Source organism: Taudactylus pleione, unplaced genomic scaffold (genome assembly GCF_031769625.1).
Source record: "Taudactylus pleione unplaced genomic scaffold, aTauple2 ptg000053l, whole genome shotgun sequence".
Taxonomy (NCBI): domain Eukaryota; kingdom Metazoa; phylum Chordata; class Amphibia; order Anura; family Myobatrachidae; genus Taudactylus; species Taudactylus pleione.
In genome coordinates, this window is record NW_028284455.1 from 39,215,460 (window position 1) to 39,237,017 (window position 21,558).

At 43.1% G+C, this 21,558-nt stretch overlaps 1 protein-coding gene across 4 annotated transcripts in view; it reads left to right on the top strand.

Annotated features, from left to right (window-relative positions):
- Window positions 1-21,558, top strand: part of DNAJC13 (DnaJ heat shock protein family (Hsp40) member C13) — a 232,834-nt gene that overhangs the window by 196,372 nt on the left and 14,904 nt on the right. For all 4 annotated transcript variants that reach the window (XR_015875677.1, XM_088462805.1, XM_088462806.1 and 1 more), the window contains 12 exons: window positions 3,702-3,879; window positions 5,164-5,255; window positions 5,570-5,669; window positions 5,987-6,061; window positions 6,253-6,365; window positions 6,769-6,938; window positions 10,645-10,687; window positions 11,459-11,632; window positions 12,871-13,050; window positions 13,133-13,273; window positions 14,664-14,807; window positions 15,027-15,126. Coding sequence is in view for 3 of the 4 variants with exons in the window: in XM_088462805.1 (XP_088318931.1) it covers window positions 3,702-3,879; window positions 5,164-5,255; window positions 5,570-5,669; window positions 5,987-6,061; window positions 6,253-6,365; window positions 6,769-6,938; window positions 10,645-10,687; window positions 11,459-11,632; window positions 12,871-13,050; window positions 13,133-13,273; window positions 14,664-14,807; window positions 15,027-15,126 (1,510 nt within the window). In the remaining variant the exon portion in view is untranslated. The remainder of the gene's footprint in view (window positions 1-3,701; window positions 3,880-5,163; window positions 5,256-5,569; window positions 5,670-5,986; window positions 6,062-6,252; window positions 6,366-6,768; window positions 6,939-10,644; window positions 10,688-11,458; window positions 11,633-12,870; window positions 13,051-13,132; window positions 13,274-14,663; window positions 14,808-15,026; window positions 15,127-21,558) is intronic.

Consider the following 21,558-nt stretch of genomic DNA (forward strand, 5'->3'; position numbering starts at 1 on the left):
TGAGCTGTAAAATCTATTCTTCAAATAGAACAGAACCTGCTCCTAAGGCAAAACAGCCATCCTTTAAACGACAAAATTTAATTTTACCAGAATTTCCTCACTCTGATCAGCTATCTGATCATATGAGTGAGGCATAGGCCCAGTAAAAGATTTGAGCTGGCTAAGCGTTTAAGTTCCTTTTTCCCTCTTCCCGCTACTGATTGCACTAAATGGGACCTTCCCCCAGCTGTGGATTCCCACATGACACGTCTGGTCAAAATATTCTACCTTACCTATCCATACTGCAACCTCCTTGAAGGAGACTACAGGTAGAAGGATGGAAGCTTGTCTAAAATCTATATACTCTCTTACAGGAGCTATTACTCGTCCTGCTAGTGCTACGGCTTGGGTTGCTAAGGCCATTGAGAATTGGGGAGAGGCCCTAGAAGAGACATTTCCCTTAAATGCTTCGAGGGAACAGCTGTCCTACATATCTCACATTAGAGATGCAGCCTCCTATTTGGGTAAAGCAGCTATGGATACAGCTCTCCAAGCCTCCAAGGCATCTGCCACTTCTGTAGTAGCCCGCCGTATTGTTTGGCTCCACTCATAGAAGGCAGATGCGGACTCTAAAAAGGCATTGGAGTCTCTGCCCTATTCAGGTGATATCCTGTTTGGCCCAGAATTGGACAAAATGATGACTACCTTGGCAGCTTCCAAGACGGCGTTCCTGCCCTCTGCATATAATGCAAAGCCTCGGACGTCATCCTTTCGGTCCTTGCGTCCTCAATACAAAACTAAAGGTCAGTCCTTTTCAAGGCATCAAGCATCAACTAAAGCTTCCAAGCCTAGGACCAAACAAACCTGGGCTACTAGATGTCCTCCTACCAAATCTGAGGACAAGCCTTCAGCATGACGGGGTGGGCCTCTCCCTGGGAACTCCCAGGGTGGGAGGCCGACTTCTTCAATTCGCCCAGTCCTGGCGCCAAACCACAACAGATGCCTGGGTAAGAGAAGTGGTCTCCCACGGATCTGCCCTCTCCTTCCTGAGGCGACCCCCCAAGCAGTTCTTCTGCACAGACCCTCCATCGGACCCACTCAAGGCCCTGCTGCTCCAAAAGGCCTCTCATTCCTTACTGCTCTCAGGAGTAATAATTCCGGTCCCTTCTGCACAGCGAGGGAAGGGCTATTATTTTACCCTTTTCTTAGTTCAGAAGCCCAACGGGTCTCATCAGCCTATCCTCAACCTCAAGTCTCTGAACAAGTTTATCAGGGTGTCCAGGTTTCGTAAGGAAACCTATTATCCTGGCTATGGTGCCTGGGTACTTTATAATGTCTCTGGACATTAAGGACGCTTACCTACATGTACCCTCAGATCCCAGATGATGAGTCTCTCCCCGGAGCTTCGTCTGACCGTAGCCTAGTGGCTTCAGACATCCCACTTGCACAAGGGATGCCCCTTTTGGATCCCAGACTGGGTACTCCTAACCACGAACTCAAGCCTACCGGGTGGGGCGCAGTGACCGGCCAGCACTCTTTACAGGGCTGCTGGACTTCTCCCGAGGCGATCTTACCAATTAACGTCCTAGAACTCCGAGCCATGTACAGAGCTCTCACTCTGGCTCAGGATATCCTTCAGGGCAGGCCAGTACAAGTACAGTCCGACAACACCACGGCAGTGGCCTACCTCAATCACCAAGGAGGCACCCGAAGTCGGGCATTATTGGCAGAAGTGTCCCGCATTCTCACATGGACCGAATACCATCTCCCAGCCATCTCCGCAGTGTTCATCCCAGGAATTCTCAATTCGGAAGCGGATTTCCTCAGCCATCACGACGTGAATGCAGGAGAGTGATCTTTGCATCTACAAGTCTTTCAGCTTCTGGTGAAAAAATTGGCTCTATCAGATGTGGATCTCATGGCCTCAAGACACAACCACAAACTTCCAGTGTATGGAGCCAGGACAAGTGACCCCAACGCGGCATTCGTGGACGCATTATCTGTGAGGTTGACCTTCCAGTCGGCGTACCTCTTCCCTCTAATATTCCATCTTCCTCTAGGTCTTCGGAAGTTCAAACAGGAAGGGGGGCACGGTCCTGTTGGTAGCTCCGGCTCGGCCCAGACGCCATTGGTACTCCGACCTTCAAAGTCTCTCCAACTTCCTCTACGACCAGAAATGTTGTCTCGGGGTCCCTGTCTACATCCGGACCTGGCCCGTCTTAGTCTTTAACAGCTTGGCTCTTGAGACATCCCTCCTAAGGTTAAGGGATTTTCTCGCTCTGTGGTCTAGACCATGATCAGAGCTCGTAAACCGGCCTCTGCCAGGATTTATCACCGGGTATGGCATACATGTTTCCAGTGGTGTGCCCATAGAAACTATGACCCTCAAGTTCTTTAGGTTTCTATAATACTTGCCTTTCTTCAGACTGGATTGGATCTTGTACTCCGCCTAGCACCTATGAAAGTGCACGTTTCTGCTCTGTTCATCTAGTCCCAGCGCAGAATTGCTCTTCTACTGGATGTTCACACCCTCCTGCAGGGTGTTCTATGTATACAACTTCCCTTTGTCCCTCCTATGGCTTCGTGGGATTTGTTATTGGTTCTCCAGCACACTTCCAAGAACCTCCATTCGAACCCTTGGAATCGGATGTCAAGTGGCTCACTGCGAGACTGTTTCTTCTGGCTATAGCATCAGCCCATAGGGTAATGGATTTAGGGGCACTTTCATGTTGCAACCCTTTTCAATCTTTCATCATGACAGGGCTGTTCTTAGAACAGGCTCGGGCTTCCTTCCCAAAGTGGTTTCTCGTTTCCACATTAATGAGGAAATCGTGGTTCTGGCCTTTCAATCACCAGACCTCTGGCAGGTGAGGCCTCTTTGGGTGTGGTCCATGCTCTAAAGAGCTACGTGGACCGCACTAGTTCCATAAGGAAATCAGACTCCCTCTTCATCTTGTATGGAATCCATAAGATGGGATGGGCAGCTAACAAACATACTCTGGCCAGGTGGATTTGCATGACTATCTCTCACGCTTACACGCAGACTGGCCTTCCTGTGCCAGCTACAGTACCTGCTCATTCTACTCGCTCTGTGGGTCCCTCGTGGGCAGCCTGGCGCAGCACCTCTGCTGAACAACTATGCAAGGCGGCTACATGGTCTTCTGTCCACACCTTTCTTAGGTTCTGTACCTTTGATACATTTTCCTCTCCGGATGCTTCATTTGGGCGCCGGTTCCTCCTCTCAGCTCAGGAGCATCCCCGCCCTTGAACAACTGCTTTGGGACATCCCCATTGTCTCCCTGTGGAGCCCTATGGACCCTGAAGAAGAAAAGAAGAGTTATGGTAAAACTTACCCTTGTTAACTCTTTCTTCGAAGTCCATAGGGTCCACAGGGTACCCGCCCTGATGCACCTGGCTTCTATGGGTTTCTTCTCTTGGTCATTTGTTTCCTTCTCTGTGTGAGTGTGATTTTTCAGTGTACCAGTCTTCCTTCACTCCTATCCTGCTCCTGCTTTGGGTTTGTTAACAAAACTGAGTTGCCCTCAGGTTGTGGGCAGCTATAAGGGGAAGGACCGGAGCATCCTGGGATTGAAAAGCTTTGCTGTTGGTGTCCAGTCCTCCAGGTCCCACCTACACCGAATGTCTCCCTGTGGACTTCGAAGAAACAGAGTTAATAAGGGTAAGCTTTACCATAACACTCCTTTTTTCTCATTTATGCACAGGTACCGAAAACCTTTGCAGCAAGTTTACTGGATTATATAGGATCCCAAGCACAGTACCTTCACACGCTAATGGCCATAACACAGACTGGAAAAGTGGAGTCTGATCAGCACGTAGACAGACTGCACAGGGTTGAGATGGCCCTCGAAGCTTTGAGAAATGTAATCAAACATAACCCTGGTAGGAACATTATTCAGTTTTCCAGTGATCTCCCATGCATCCCCAGTATGTACATATGTACATCTATGTATATGTTTCTGCCATGCATACATGCATGCCTATACTAAAAACATCCAATAAATCATATGTGATGTGCAAAACCTGTACTGCATATGTGGCATGAATATTTTCCAGTATATATAGATTTTTACAAGCTGTTAAGCAAAACTGCACTAAATTCCAATCTTACCAACGCGTGTTTTCTATATATATATATATATATATATATATATATATATATATATATGAAATCTAAAAAGCCCTCAATGCGCTAAATATATACACAACAAACCCTCAATGCACTACAGTCAGATACATTAAATAAATATTAGAGCTTCTTCTAAGAATAAGATATAGAACAACAAAACAAGAGGGTGCTCATAGTGTAATAAATAAAACACCAGTTACTGTCACATAAGTATTGTGTGTTTACTTTTGGTAAAATATTCATGCTTATCTCAATACTATTCCACTCAGAGGTATGGCAAATCAGGATGAGATACTCTTTTGGGACGATTTCTTCTCCACTTTGTAAAGATTTTTAAATCTGGAATATAGTCCAGCACCAAACACATGAGAAAATCTCATACGGTAGTATTTCTGAATTTCATATAGATATATAATTACATGTACAATTTAAAATCTTAACAGACCGCTTATCAGCAAAATACAGTTCACCTAAATCCTACAGCCAATGATTTCTTCGCTTGAATAAGTGGGAGCTCCCAAATGGCCATTGTCCTTCCTGGATGAAGGTATCTTTAGGAGCTGAACAGGAACCTGCAACGCGTTTTGTTTGAAACAAACTTCCTCAGGGAGCAATAACATTTTCCTGTGCATTCAGTCAAATAGAAATCATTATTAGGACATTGTCTGCTGAATCTTAAGGTTTCTACGCCAACATATTACAAAAAGACCTTAAGATTCAGCCACATCTTACAGTTGGTGCATCACTAGCTTCTTTTCAGGTATTTTTTAAATTTGTGTATGGATGCTGACGTGGTTTTTCATGTATATTTCTCAGATATTGCCCACGTTTTACAACTTATCCACTTTTAATTGCAAGTCCAAATGCACCAGCCTGCAGTTTAGTTTATGCATTACAGTGACTATTTATTGGGTATTTTTAATGAAATTATTTAATAATAGCAAGTATTCTTTTCCTATAGATTTATTACGGACATTACTTGATATGTTCTATTATAATTATAATGAGGCATATCCACAATTGTTCCCTAACTTTAGGGTCGGAGACAGAGTGTATTGGCCATTTCAAGTTGATCTTTTCATTGCTGCGAGTCCACGGTGCTGGGAAAGTTCAGCAGCTTGCACTGGAGGTAAAGGGGGATCTGGGGCTAACGGTAGGACATTGAACACAATCCAGGCTTCCTGGATCTCTTGACATTATGGCAGATCTATGTCTCTAAGTATAGAGCCTCTGGTGCTCATGTAATGAGATCATGAAAACCTGCTCTGTTGGCTTTCGCTCACTTCTGACTAGATATATAAGGTGGATAGCTTTATTCACACTTTCAGTTAATTGTAGTTACAGTTTAAAATATTTCAGATTGAGCTGTTCAAGCTTCTTTTTAATTTCAGTGGGAGCCAAATACAATTCTCATGTAACTGTTTTTCTTTTGTGTTGTAACAGGTGGTCAACATAGTCACCAGTAATCAGGAATGTGTTAACAACATTGCAGAATCTATGGTACTCTCCAGCTTACTATCTCTCTTGCATTCATTACCAACAAGTAAGTATTGGTTCCTCTATCATGTCATTATATAGTGAATGCAAGTAATATTCAGCTGCTGTTAACACAGTGTCTGTGTGTTTTATGCCAAGAATGCAAACAGTAATGGTAACCTATAAATTATATTTAGGCTAAAACAATTGTATAGAACTGTGCTACAGTATATAAATAAATGCATACTAGTGTAGACTGTCGTTACTAAATTTGTGGATTTACACACAAAAAAGTGACATCTAGTGGTAGTCCAGGGTAGGACAATTTTAAATTATTGAAATATCTTTATAATATGTAAAGTGTTGACTTGTTCGTGTTTTCAGGTCGACAGCTGGTTCTTACAACCCTGTATGCCTTAACATCAAGTACGAAAATCATAAAGGAGGCCATGGCCAAAGGTTTGCAGTCTCTCTCTCTCTCTCTCTCTCTCTCTCTCTATAGTGTGTATGTATTTATTTTGCAGCAGGGCTGGGGAGCACTGGACAATGGGATTGTAGGTTGGGACCGGAGCTGGCACTTAATAAAACTGTGGCTTTAAATCCTAAACTCGGATATCGTAGATTTTAATCATTTAAATGTGTATCCGCAGGGGCACTAATCTACTTATTAGATATGTTTTGCAATTCAACTCATCCCCAAGTACGATCACAAACAGCAGAGTTATTTGCCAAAATGACAACCGATAAACTCATAGGTCCTAAGGTGAGTGTTTTTGTGAGATATCTGTATTATATTCGTTAGATATTACTTTTTACGTATAGTATTTTATCGGTTAGAGGTATAGTAATCATAACAATGAATTGTTACACTACATTAGCTTTAGGCTTCTTCCCAATGATTAACACAAATTTCCATAGCTTAGCCAGGGAGGAGTTTTGTTCTGTATATTTAAAATGCATTTTGACACACAATTCCTTAAGGCAATTAGCCTATTATACAACAGCTAATGGCAACAAGGATTTTTACTAGCAGTAATACTTTGTTGTAAGACCTAGCAAAGATATGTTAAAGATAATATAATTAAATCTGTTACTTACACTTTTAAAACAGATAATTTTATTAAACTAAAGTGCATGACAATGCTAATGTTTTCCCATTGGTGTAGGTCAGAATCGCTTTGATCAAGTTTTTACCGGGGGTTTTTATGGATGCTATGAGGGACAATCCGGAAGCTGCTGTACATATATTTGAAGGAACCCATGAAAACCCAGAATTAATTTGGAATGATAACTCCAGGGAAAAAGTATCAACCACAGTTCGAGAAATGATGTTAGAGTAAGTTAAAATGAGAAAACAATGGGATTTTTTATGCAGCACTCAATAATATTAACAGTAGTTAAAAGATATGTTGCCTGTTTGTTAACAATTATTTTTAAAACATTAGGTCTTGAAGGTCATGTGTATAAAATAAAAATTCCTGTGATGAATATTGGTTAGATACAGTTTCTATATTCAATCGTCTGTGCTCCCTCCACTTTTTACAAATGGATTACATTTGCATAGTGCAGCTGTTCTTGACCACCAGTTTGCATTTTAACTTATACGTGATTTGACTGTAGGTTTTGTAAACCAAGCACCAATAGCCTTTCCTCTGGGCATTAGAGACCACACCGTACTGTTAGGAGACTAAAGCATATACTTGCTGCTACACATTTCAGGGGATTTCCTATGGAATCCAATTATAAGACGTGAGGGAGCATAATAAACATTCTAATGAAGATTGTATTAAACCAACGATCACAGGGAGCACAAGTTGTTATTGCTTTTAAACTGTGATTTAGGGCCAGGACAAGCTGGTGTTTGGTTAATCCTATTATTTAATACCAAAACTAGCGAACAACACATTAACCTCCTATATAATTATTATTTAATGCTTCTGCATACCTGCACATTGAGAATTATTCTATCCAGCAACTGACAGTTGTAGTCCACTGAAAAGGATAGAAAAGAAATGCTGGGGAAGTAGTTACAGGGTCGACCACGTATTTACAGGTGTAATACCGATCCAATTAACATGCTTGTAAGTAACATGTTAACCTTTTCGACATGCTGGCACCTACATGTGACCCCAAATGCTCAATACAACATTACACCTCTGTGTAATATAAAGCAAAATAATAAAATGTCAGTGTAATGAAAACAGCCTCACAATCTATGTTAGATGAGAAAAAAGCAGTTAGGTCTATATATATTTAGACACTGTCACAATTTTTATAATTTTGGCTTTGTACGCCACCACAATGGATTTGAAATGAAACAATGGAGATTGAATTGTAATGCAGGCTTTCACCTTTAATTCAAGTGGTTGAACAAAATAATTGTATGAAACGTTTAGGAATTGCAACCATTTTTATACAGTCCCCTATTTTCAGGGGCACAAATGTAATTGGATAAATTAACATAATCCTAAATTAAATGTTTATCTTTAATCCTTTGTCAAGAATCCTTTGCAGAAAATGACATGAAGTCTGGGTCCCGTGGACATAACTAAATGCTGGGTTTTCTCCTTTGTTGCTTTGCCAGGCCTTTACTGCCTGCTGTCTTCAGTTGTTGTTGTTTGTTTATAGGTCTTTCTGCCTTTAGTTTTGCCTTCAGCAAGTGAAATATATTCTCGATCAGATGATTGACTCAGCCATTGCAGAATATACCACTTTTTAGCCTTAAAAGACTATTGGGTTGCTCTCGTATTATGTTTTGGGTTGTTGTCCATGTTTACTCTGAAGTGCTTTGCTGAATTTGACTGAGTCTGAGCAGACAGTATATCTCTATACACTTTATATATCTCAATACACTTTAGAATTAATCCGCCTGCTTCTGCCTTCTTTCACATCATCATCAATAAATGAGTGACCCGGTGCCATTGGAATTCGTGCATGCCCATGCCATCACACTGCCTCCACCATGTGTTACAGATGATGTGGTATGCTTCGGATCATGAGCAATTCCAAGCCTTCTCCATATTTTTTTCTTCCCATCATTCTGGTACAGGTTGATCTTAGTTTCAACTGTCCAAAGAATGCTGTTCCAGACTAGTTTGACTATTTTAGATGAATCTTGGCAAAGTCTAACCTAGCTTGAGGCTTATGAATGGTTTGCACCTTGTGGTGAACCCTCTGTATTTGCTCTCATGAAGTCTTCTTTTTATGGAGACTGGGATAATGATATGCCTACCTCTTGGAGAGAGTTCTTCACCTGGCTGGATGTTGTGAAGGGGTTTTTCTTTACAATGGAAAGGATCCTGAGATCATCCACTACTGTTGCCTTCCATGGACGTCCAGGCCTTTTTGTGTTGCCGGGCTGATTAGTGTGTGCTTTTTTTTCTCATAATGTGCCAAACTGTTGATTTGACCAATCATAAGGTCCCCGCTATCTCTCTGATGGATTATTTATTATTACCGCCTTAAGCTGGGTACACATTATATGATATTTTTGCCGATCCCACATATCGACGACATGAGCTAATATGTATGCTCTATGTCGACCCATGTGCACTCCCGATTGGTCGTCAGTCGCATCGTCAGGTCGGCCGTACATGCGGCTGGTGCCGACAAATCGCGTGGTCAGGCAACGGATTGTGTAATGTGTACCATCCGTCCGATATTTGGCACTTCGCCCATGCGGTCTTCTGTCACATCATTAAGTGTGTACCCAGCTTTAGGATGGCCTGTGTCCCTTGCATTGGCAGCTCATTTGACCGCATGTTGTGGGTTCACAGCACCACTTCCAAATCCAAATGCCACACTTGGAATCAACTACAGACCTTTTTCCTGCTTAAATGATTAAGAAATGAGGTAATAGCTCACACCTGTCCATGAAACTGCTTTTGAGTCAATTATCCAATCACTTTTGATCCCTTGAAAAGGAGAAGCCTACATATTAAACAGTTGTAATTACTAAACACTTCCCCAATTTGGAAGTGAATACCCTCACATTAAAGTTGATAGTCTGCACTTTAAAACTATATTCATTATAATATAACTGTAACTTGAATATGTTTTGGTAAACAGCTAAAATAACTCAGGATACTAACATTCCAGTCCCCTATCTTCCCTTATTACCTCACTCTAAAACGTTATATGGCATATTCTCACCACTGCAAAATGTCAGCTCATTCTCAATTGGAAGACACTCACCATATCTTTCCTCTAAAAAGGAAGCTGTATGGTTTACCTACACAAAAGAGCATATTACCAGTGTGGGAGATAATAAAGGAGATCATTTCACCTCCATCTGGTCAATCTGTCTGACTTATCACAGGCACCTTCCCCTGTGTATTTTTGGATAATGAAATGGATCCACCTTGATCTCTCTCACTTCTTTATCATACTCTCCTGTGAAAATATAGTTCTCTCACCTTTGCTATTCTCACTGTTTAGATACTTTGATAGTTCATTTCTGTGCTATCAGCATAGTGGCTACTTGATTAGCACATCACCTTCTTAATCGCCCAAGGATTGAGTGCAAATAGAAGAAATAAATGGATTGCTATGAACTGGGCCTATGGAGCAAGGTGCCATATTTATTGACTTTATTGTTGTGACACAATGCCATATATCCAAACCAAGAACCACAAGCAGTTATAGAGCTGACACTTTCAGTAACAACACTAACTTTTCTGGATGCATGTCCTCTCGACTCAGGAAGTTGGCCAGCTAGAAGATGACCCATGGATTGTGTACTGCAGCTGTCAACATGATCTTTCTGCCTGTGTCTAACTTGACTCTGAGAGGAAAGGCTCAATGGACCAATGTTTTAGGAAGTTGAAGTTCACATACATATGAAAGCTATTGTTAGAGGATACAATTTAGTCATGGGCCACTGGCCCTGAAAAGTGAAGGATTCCAATTCCCCTAAACAGCCTTACAGATTTATTAACTTTTTAACAAGTGATAGGAGAAGGGTGGTTAGCACATTGAAGGGATAGAGTGTAGGTCAATAGAAATGTGGATACATACTAATTTATTTATGTTATGCTTTTTAGGCACTTTAAACAGCAGGTAGAAAATCCAGACACAAATTGGAAGGTAAATATACTATTGCTAATGCATTAATTACCAGATACAAAGGTATCTTGTGCTTTATATGATAAAAATAAATGTTAGGAATTCCATTTGTGCAATAAAGGGCACATTAGAAGTGTATGGATCTTGATTAGTTTATTTTGTACTACCATATAGTGGGTGTCTGCATGGCCGTAACTAGGGTAGTGTGACCAGTGCCCTGGCACAGGGCACTGCAGGGCAGGGGGCGCTGTTTGGGCCTGTCAATTTTCCTGCTTATTATCATTCATACTTGTACCTTCCTCTTCTTTTATCCCCAGCATCTCCTGGCCTCCTCTATCTCTTCCCTGGCCCTTCCCCATAAGGCCATGGCCCTTTTACAGTTGCAGGTTCCGGTTTTTCTTATGTCCCTATTTAAAAAATGGGGGTGGGGGGTTATGCTCTCTCTGGCACAGGGCACGAAAAAGTCTAGGTTCGGCTCTAGGTGTCTGTGAATCTAGAAATTGCATACAGATGGAGCACGTTACTTCTAGTCTGTCATTTGCACTATTTGCAGCTACTACACCATGTTCTCATTGGAGCAGTCGTGCCTAACAATACCGATTGATCACAGTATATGATGTGATTAGCCACATACTGTGCCTCACAATTATGCCATATATACCAAAGAATTAAGCTACTTCCATTCAGACAGAGATTATGTTTAGAATGACTAGCTTCTTATATTGACCAAATCTTAAGTGTTTTCTGTGGGTCAGACTGTTTGACTTTTAACCGATGTTTGGTGTGTTCTAGTTACCAGATGATTTCAGCATTGCATTTGGAGAGGCACATGGAGAACTGACGGTTGGAGGTGTTTTCTTAAGAATATTTATTGCACAGCCCGCTTGGGTCCTACGAAAGCCAAGGGAGTTCCTGGTTGCTCTTCTGGAAAAGTTCACTGAGCTGCTGGAAAAAAACAATGTTCACGTAAGAGTCTTTGGCTAAAAAAATTAAAAAGTCTGGCTATTATAACTTTACACACTATATGTACCTGTCTCAAGCAGTAACATGCAGTTCTCAAGCAGTGACATTCAGTGAGGTAAATGACTGGGGAGGCACTGGCTAGTATCAGAGCCAGATTACAGATACATATATGAACCGGAGGGTTCATGTGGGCATTATACAAAGGTGCCACAGTATATAGTGCTGGGAATTTGGTGTGTTTTGATCAGGGATGTGCGGAAAAGGTGGATGGTCTCAAGATGTTGAAAGAATAAAATCTGTTTGAAATTAGGGTCCTTGTCAGAAAGCTTAGTGAAGGGCAATTCAAGGGCCACCTAGAATATGTAATGATGGATTTTTAAGGAGATACAGTAAGGCTTTTGGGCGAAATGTGGCCCTCTACCTACTCCAATGCAACCCTCTGACCAGACCACAGTTTGGAGTCTTCAATCCACTGCTACATCACTGCACCTCCAACATAATGAGTGAGGAGAGCTGCGTGTGTCCTGCTGGTGAGACAGGCAGAGCTAAGGCAGCACCCCCTTAGCGGAAGCAGCAACCTGCCCAGGTTTCCCACCCCAAGGCCATGCCCTGACCCAGTCTACGGAGTCAAACATAGGGCGGACAAGGTCCAGAGACTGCTTCTTAGGAGAATAGGGACTATGCCATGAGGAGGATAGGGACCTGGCTAATATCTGAGGGACTGTATATCAGGAGGAAGCCTGTAGGATGGGAGCAGGGAGCATAGGATCCAGGAACAGTGTCTTAGGAGAAGGAGAGATACCATAACCTGAGGATAATGCAGACCACAGTCATTGTCTGCAAGATGGTATCGGAGAAGAATATAGTCCAGGGGCTCTCTTCTACAAACAGTCGCATCCCTACTATTTGTATTAGTACAGCATCTCATTGCAGTGTGTAAAATTGCTATCTAAAATCATTAAAGATGTTTATTTCAACATCATTTGTATTAGTTTACTGTGTAAAGAACCCTTACCTAATTGCTGGGAGGCTAACTGAGAAAAATATTTGTTGCCCTCCGTTCAAAGTCATTTCCTTAATACAGCACGCCGGGAAGAAAGTTTGGAAGCCCCTGCCAGAGAGTAAACTGAGACAGAGGAATCATAAGAGGAAGCAGGGCAAAATTCTCAGAAAGACTACTGTATATAAAATGTAAAAGAAAAAAAAGATGTATGATAAAAAAAATCAGTTTTTTCTTTCAGGGTGAAACTTTAGAAACAGTCACCACAGCAACAGTTTGTTTGTTCAACGCACAGCCCCAATTATTGGACCAAGTCCCACCTCTGGGCCACCTACCCAAGATCCTCCAAGCATTGAGTCACAAGAATAATGCTATTCCAAAGTGTTCAATACGCGTTATCCATACAATGACTGATAATGAGGTAGTACCCTGGCGTCCATATTGTAATTTCCTAATTTCATGTGCTTTACAGTTTCATATATTAAACTTTCTCTTCCTCCTAGCTCTGTGTTCGGTCAATGGCTTCTCTTGAGACAATTGGACCCCTGATGTGTGGAATGAAGAAACGCTCAGACATGATTGGATTAGCCTGCGAATCACTTAATAGGATGTTCCAGAAAGAGCAAACTGAACTTGTGGCACAAGTGAGAAAGTCTACCCTTTTGAAAACATCTGCATCCCTAACACTAAGGGGTATATTTATTAAAGTGTGGGCTTTTAGAAGTGGAGATGTTGCCCAGAGCAACCAATCAGATTCTAGCTATTATCTACTAGAAGGTGCTAGATAAATGTTAAGTAGAATCTGATTGGTTCCTATGGGCAACATCTCCACTTCTAAAAACCTACACTTTAGTAAATATACCCCTAAGAGTGTTTTGTAATTTGTGGTAACACTTCACAGGCAATGAGTCAACACTCCGAATGTCGACCGGTGAAATGTTGACACTGTCAGAATGTCAACATTCTGTTTAGGCTGCAGTAGGGTTAGGCTGCGGGGGAGGGGGAGCATTCGGGTTAGGCACCAGAGGGAAGGTTAGGGTATGGATTAGGGTTAGAGATAGGGGAAAAATACTCACCGAAACACCAGAGGACAACAACTCTGACCCGGAAGTCAGTGACATTACTGCTGGGACCCGGAAGCTGCGCTCGACTCTCTGCAGCTATCGGGAGCAAGGCCAGTCACCGCTGGGCCACCAGGGACGATATGTTAACATTCTAACATTTTGCCATTTCATCACTGTCTACGTGATGAATCTCTACATGGTTGCCATCTGACCATGTTTACATAATGAATATCGACAAATCATATCAGTACAAATGCATTCCGGTGTATCATAACAATGTATAGATTGAGGATACTCAGAAATACAAGTACTCATTAATTTAATCAAGAAAATGAAGCACCCTATACCTCGACAAATATGTAGGCAGTCAAGAATAGAATTTTGTTTTACAGTTTGGATAATTTTCCAGCTCTTTTTTTATTAACCCCATAGGCCAGATGGAGCAGGAATAATTGGCAGGTGTGCATTCTGTTCTTGGTGCCTCCTGTACACTTTGAGATAGCTGCCATGCTCTTACCAGCCTGGTGCTGGTTTTCACTATTGGGGTAGAGTTAGGCTGCTGGGAGGTAGGTGTAAGGGTAGGGTTAATATACTTACCAGCACGTGTCTGTATCCTAACCCTGTTGGGATGCCGGCATCTGGATTCTGACCGCTGGGACCCTGAGCGCCGGCATCCCGTACCCAACCGCTCAGTATACATGATATTTTTATTATTGCCACCATCTGCCCTTCAGTGCAAACTACAGTTTTCACCATGACCTTATATATATCTAGTGATTGAACATAAAATATGCAGTCAGTCTTGATATTGTAAGTAAAACATCAATAGTTTTTTAACATTACACATGGTGAAATCTTATTATACAATGGCAGCAGATTCACAAAGCATTATACAATTATTTGACACCTCAAACATCTGCGCATCTTCATTATCTATAATTTTGTGTAACGGTGACCTTTTATTTTCTAGGCACTTAAGGCTGACCTGGTTCCATACTTACTAAGGCTGCTTGAAGGACAAGGCCTTGAGAACCTGGGAAGCCCTGCAGCCACAAAGGCTCAAATAGTTAAAGCTCTGAAGTCAATGACTCGCAGCCTACAGTATGGAGAACAGGTGTGTATCCACCTGTGTCTGTAAATTCTGTATGTTTTTATGTGTGTATACACTTTAAGTTTATATTAATATAAAATCTCAAATGAGGGTGTACTCTTTTATTGAAAAAATGTTTAATAGAAATTGATAAGAACAGGAAAACTATCAACATTTCGGTCTCCAACAGACACCTTTTGTCAATGAATTCAAATTACCCAAGTTTTTTTTCTTCTTCTAAAGGTGAATGAAATCCTGTCTCGATCTTCTATCTGGAGTGCCTTTAAAGATCAGAAACATGACTTGTTCATTTCTGAGTCACAAACAGCAGGATACCTCACTGGTAAGTGGTTCTAGTAGAATCTTAAATATTGGTAAAACGCACTAAAAAGAATTGAAGGTTTTTAGTTAAACTCTGATTTTGAGAAGGAGGATTAGAAGTGATACATAGAATCAGTTATATAAATAAGTATAATTAGTGTCTATAAAATTTAATTTAGGATTTGTCTAGGTGACTTAAAACCAAAAACGTTCATACTTGTTTATTATGTAAAAAACATAAATCAGTGGTAAAGAGACCAGGTAAGTTCAATACTGGTTACACTATTTTGATTTTCTCAGGCTGTTCCACATTATAATCTCTGAAAACATTTCCCAAATGTTTACATATTGCCAGATATTTATTAGATTGAGATGGCTCAAGATAAGGATAACACTCTGAAGATACTAGTGCTGTTTTTTTAATTATGGACCAGGCCTGTACAACCACTTATCTTGTGAAACTACAAATCCCAGCATACCCTATTAGCTATCTGACAAAGCATGTTGCAACTTGTAATTTCACACTGCAGACTGTTAGTGATGGAAATAAGAGAGTTAATAACTATATTATAATAATCTTAGGGGTCTATTTGTATTTTTACAGTTTTCTCAATTCAGATTGTAATTCACATACAATTTCACATACAATATTGATATGATCTCATGCTTACATAACTTGGTGAGTGCTGTAGTTTGCAGTAATCTGGTATCTACTGTTTGGGTTAATATTGTTTTTTTCTTTCAATTTAAGCACCACAAGCATGCCCTTATTCTTTAGTGAGCTTCTCCACCTAAATTATTTTTTTCTATTTCACCCTTCATAAAAAGGATGAAGTTATTAACTGTGTTTTATTATTAATACTGACCTTTTCTTCTTCTTCCACTGGGGACACTGGAAAATGCTGGCGTATTGATGGTGGTGTGTGAAGCTTGGCACTTTAAATCTTAAATGATGTGAACATGGATCATCCCCTTCTATACCCTACCTGGCCTCAGTTTAGTTTAAGTGCATGATGGAGCCAGGCATTTTTCTATTTGCTGCAAGGCAGCTTGTCACATTAAGTAAGTAAGATCGACACTGTGAAAAGTCGCAGTTTGGGGCCTGAGCTTAGCAACAGATACTCACTTGGTAGCTCTCGCTGGTGAGCTGCCCGTTGGGGAAAAAAAATGGAGAGGCTTACGCTCAGACTGATCTACTTCCGCTGGTTGAGCATATCATAGAGTCGTCTACTTATCAGGGGGAGGCAGCAATTGACGCAGGCATGTTCTGTTAATAAGTTTCTGCTTTGGCTATTGCTAGCAGAGCTCTCCGGTTGTGGGCATGACGAGTAGACGCTAACTCTAAGTGGTCTTTGGAAGCTCCCCCTCTTTCAGTTCTGTGTTGGCACAAGCTGAGCCAAATCATTGATCTGGCTATGGGGCTTAAGAGCTATGGCTATGGGGCTTAAGATCTTTCTTCTGTTCCAAAAATCATGGCTCCTGCTTGGGCCTTCCTTTCGATTCTCTGGTAAGTTGAATGAAGAAATGCTCAGACGTGATTGGATTAGCCTGCGAATCACTTAATAGGATGTTCCAGAAAGAGCAAACTGGTCAAAAAGCCATCAGCCTGGCTGTCCTGAAGCCAGACCTTCAGTATTTTTTGGTGGGAACACATCTTCAGTTTAAACAGTTTAGTTTCAGACATGTTCAGATGACTTGGTAAAGAGTATCCTCTCACTGGTTAGAATTTCTGGGCTCTCCTCTTCAGCGGTTCTTTTCCACAGGTCACCCTGCCTCACATCAAAAACGTTTGTCCTTGCAGGGGGGCTGAGAAGAACATGATTTCATTTGGTGTGGTAGTCCCTGTGCCCTTGGTTCAGATGTCCAAGGGTTTTTATTCAAACATTTTTGTAGTACCAAAACCGGACTGTTCAGTGCAACCCATCCTGAATCTCAAATTTCTGAACATTCACTTACAGTTCAAGAAATTCAAAATGGAATCCCTATGTACTTTTGACACATCAAACTCTAATGTTTCACGGTTGGATTGTGAATTGCTATCCTGGGCATGCTGTTTGACACGTATTTACAGAAGATATTTTTTCCGCCAGACAAGGTTCTGGCCATCCAGTTCTTTGTGCGCACTGGAGGAGGACACCAGGTCCTCAGAAAACGTGTGGTTTAAATCCACTTGTGCATGTGTCAAAAACTTCTTTCTTCATCAGGTTCCATAGGGTCCACAGGAATTACCTTCGGATATATAGTTGGACAGCGTCCTTTGCACCAAACAGCAAAGCTTTGGAGCTCCCAGCATGCATTGGTCCTCCTCCCTACATACCCCTCCCCCAGCCACAGGCATTCAGTTTTTTTGTCTAGTGCGCGGCAAGACGTACCTCTTATAACAGTGGGACTGCTAGGCAGTCCTAGGCTTTTTTCTTTTATGTTTTACCTTAAGTTTGTGAGACTTCAAGAGTTTAGCGGTATTAGCGACAATAATGACGCTTACTGCGGCTCCATCTACCTCACCCGATGCCGAAACACCAGTATCGCTGTAAGCCCTGAGGTTTTCTGCAGGCCTCAGCATGGCTTAGCTGACAGCCTAAAAACTGCGGTCGGGTAAACGGAGATGTCAGGTAAGGATTCCTCTCTGGGAATCATGCCCAAAGCAGTCCCTAGCCTTTGGTGTTGAGACGCACCAGAGGCCGCTGCGGATGAAGGACGTTCTGTGATTCCTCACTACGGCGGCTGGGACCATATCGTCTGTTGCCGGGGACGGGTGGTAAAATGCACTAGAGCGCACTAGTCAACGTCTTATTACCTTCTAGTGCAGCGTACCTGGCCGTCAAAATCGCAGCTTAGGGAAGTTTAGGCACTCCCCCCAGACGCCAGCTTTCGGGTACGGATTCCCACCTTATGTGTGAGACGCGCGCAGTTTAGCGTCTGTCCACGGCTGTAGCAGTTGGTCTCAGAGGTTTGGTCTGTCTCTCTATATACCTCTCCCTTGGGTTTGGCATATAGCGTACTCTATATCCTACCATCCCACTGCGGGGGCCGGTTTAGTTGATTGAGTCCATATTGCTGTAGCAATTGTTAATCTTTTTGCAATGAATGTGACTATGCCAGCTTCTGTATGTACACTACCTATGTTTTCAAAAACTGTCAGGTACGGCAATCACTGTGTTTCTCCTTATCCCTCTGAGGGTGGGGTGTGTCACTGATAGTGTAAGTCACATTGCATTTAGACTTGCATATCTTGTACCATTTATACATTTGATTATGTCGGAAGGTAAAGATAAGGATGAGAGTCCTCCGGTGCTTATATCCTGTAAGTCCTGTGCCGCAGGCCTGTCTGAGCAGGATGTTAATCTGAATGGGTTCTGTAAAAACTGTAGCAAGAGACAGTTACCTAGTACATCTGGTACACCTGCAACGGCACCAGAGCCGTCATGGAAGGCCATCACACCTGAGGTCCTTTCCTGTCTAATAGGCAAGGCCTCAGAGGCACGGGCTCCAGCTGCGGGGGGGTACCTCAGGCTTATGGGGTTCCCACAGCATGTACATCCTATGTGTTTGCCCCCATGAATCTCTGTTGGCCTGACGTGGCTGCTCACTCTAGCCAGAGTATACTACCATCTTCAGCCTCAACGCAGGTAGAAAGACCAGTGGTAGTAAGGAATCAGGGGAGTAGAAGGGGCTCTCGCTATGTGTTGCCTCAAGAGTCGAACTCAACCTTCTCGTCAGACGAGGATTCTAAGACTTCTGGGTCAGTCTCAGTAAAGGAGGATCATCAATCCTTGGTGGATGTTCCCTCTCTGGTAAGAGCGGTGAGGTCTGTCCTCAATATTCAGGAGGAGGAATGTCGCACCGACATCTAAGGAGGTGGTCTTTAGACGTCAGGCGGTGGCTAAAGACTATTTCCTGCACTCAGGACAATTGACAAACTTCATGTCTGAGGCATGGGAAACTCCTAGCAAGCATTTTATGCCCACTAGGAAGGTAACCTCTCGGTACCCATTTGCACCAGGAGCATTTAATAAATGTGAGGTTTCCCCACAGTAGACGCTCATGCCACTAGATTATTTAGAAACGCTGCGTTGCCTCCACCTTAAAGGAGAGTACGGATAAGAAACTTGATAGTTATCTTAAATCAATGTTTTCTTTATCTGGGGCCATCACCACACCTGCTATGGCTGTAGCTTGGGTGGCAGAGGCTATGAAAGATTGGACGAAGTCTCTGAGGGAGACTATAGTTGACCCAACAAGAGAGCAGATGTTCCTTCTGGACCAGATACAGGAGGCGGCTGTGTACTTGGGGGAAGTAGGTATTGACGCAGGCATCATGGCGTCTAGGGTTCTCTGCTAACTCTATGGCAGCCCGGAGAACCCTTTGGCTAAGGAACTGGAAGACATATCCAGGGTCTAAAAAGGCTGTAGAGTCTTTACCTTTTGCAGACAAGGTGCTGTTTGGACCAGGATTAGATGACATTATGACTTTGACTACACTGAGGTCTGCGGAGTTACCATCTACATCTAGAAGGCAGTTGTCATCCTGGTCCCTTCATCCACAAAATAAGACTAAGCCAGACGAGGTCAGTCTCATAGAGGACCACCCAGGAAGTCTAGGTCAACCAAGCGCCCGGCATCCAAGTCAGACAGTAAGCCTACTGTCTGATAGGGCGGGCCTCTCCCTGGAAGATGTCAGGGTTAGAGGTCGGCTGTTAGTTCTCCCATGCTTGGCATCAGACAACTACAGATGCCTGGTGGCAAGAGCTGGTTGCTCACGGTTATGTCATAACATTCCGAAGGCATCCCCCTAAGAGGTTTGTGTTTACAAATCTTCCTGCGGACCCAGTCAAAGTCTCGGCCTATCGGGAATCTGTGGGGGCCCTCCTGAACTCAGGAGTCATAGTCCCAGTTCCAGTGACGCAACAGGGAAGGGGTTACTACTCAAATGTGTTTTTGATCCTAAAACCCAATGGGTCGCACCATCCTATCCTGAATCTAAAATCTTTCAACAGATTTGTCAGGGTACCGAATTTTCGTATGGAGACTCTACGGTCAATTATGCTGGCAATGGACCCGGGAGACTTCATGGTTTCATTAAACTTTCAGGATGCATATCTGCATGTCCAGATTGCAGAATTCCACCAGACCTTTCTCAGGTTTGCAGTGGATCAGCAACATTTTCAATTTCAGGCTCTACCCTTTGGTCTGGTCACAGCCCCTCGGATATTTCCAAAGATAATGGCAGTCATGATGGCTAATATCAGGCGATAAGGAGTCGGGACACTGCCATATCTAGACGACCTCCTGATATTATCCCAGTCTCAGGAGATGTTGCAATGTCATCTACGAATGACTATTGTTTGCTTACAGGAGCACGGCTGGGTGATCAACTGGATGAAGTCTTCCCTGTCACCGACTCAGCAAATGGTGCACCTAGGGGGCACGGCTGGACTCTCTGCAACAGAGGATCTTTCTGCCGGAGGACAAGATTATGACACTACAGTCTCGGGTGCACAGTCTATCGTGCAAGCAAGTAGTGTCAGTCCACTTTGCTATGCAGATTCTTGGCTCCATGGTAGCCACATTCAACATGGTGGCTTATGCCTAGTTCCACTCCAGGGCCCTACAGCTATGGATCCTGGCCCAGTGAGATGGTCAGCATAATCAGATAAAGCGCCAGATGATTTGGGTCTCAGCAGAGGTTCGGCTCTTCCTGGCTTGGTGGCTGGAGACGACTCACTTAGACAAGGGTCATCCGTTATGGGTCCCAGAATGGGCACTCCTCACCACAGACGCAAGTCTACGAGGATGGGGAGCAGTGACGGTTGAGCACACCTTTCAGGGAAGGTGAACAGACCAAGAGAGCCATCTACCAATAAATATATTGGAGCTTTGGCAGGCAGACCTGTTCAGGTTCAGTCCGACAATGCGACGGTAGTGGCCTACATAAACAATTAAGGAGGCACACGAAGTCCGGCAGCCATGAAGGAGGTGGCAAAGATTTTGCTGTGGGCAGAGAACCATCTTCCTGTGATATCGGCAATTTTTATCCCGGTGTGCTCAACTGGAAAGATGACTTCCTAAGTCGCCAGGACATACACGCCGGAGAATAGGCTCTTCATCCGGATGTGTTTCAAATCCTGGTGGACAGGTGGGGGTTATCAGACGTAGACCTTATGGCATCACGTCACAACCACAAGGTCCCCAGGACAAGGGACCACTCAGCATTCTTCTTGGACACCCTGGCAGTGAGATGGAACTTCAGGTTAGCGTATCTGTTTCCTCCAATCTCCCTCCTGTCAAGGGTTGTCAGGAAATTCAAACAGGAAGGCCGCAGGATGATTCTAATAGCTCCTGTCTGGCCCAGGAGGCATTGATGTTCGTATCTGACACATCTATCAATAGACAGTCCATTTCCACTGCCTCTGCGGCAGGACCTGTTAATGCAGGGCCCGTGTCTTTACCAGGA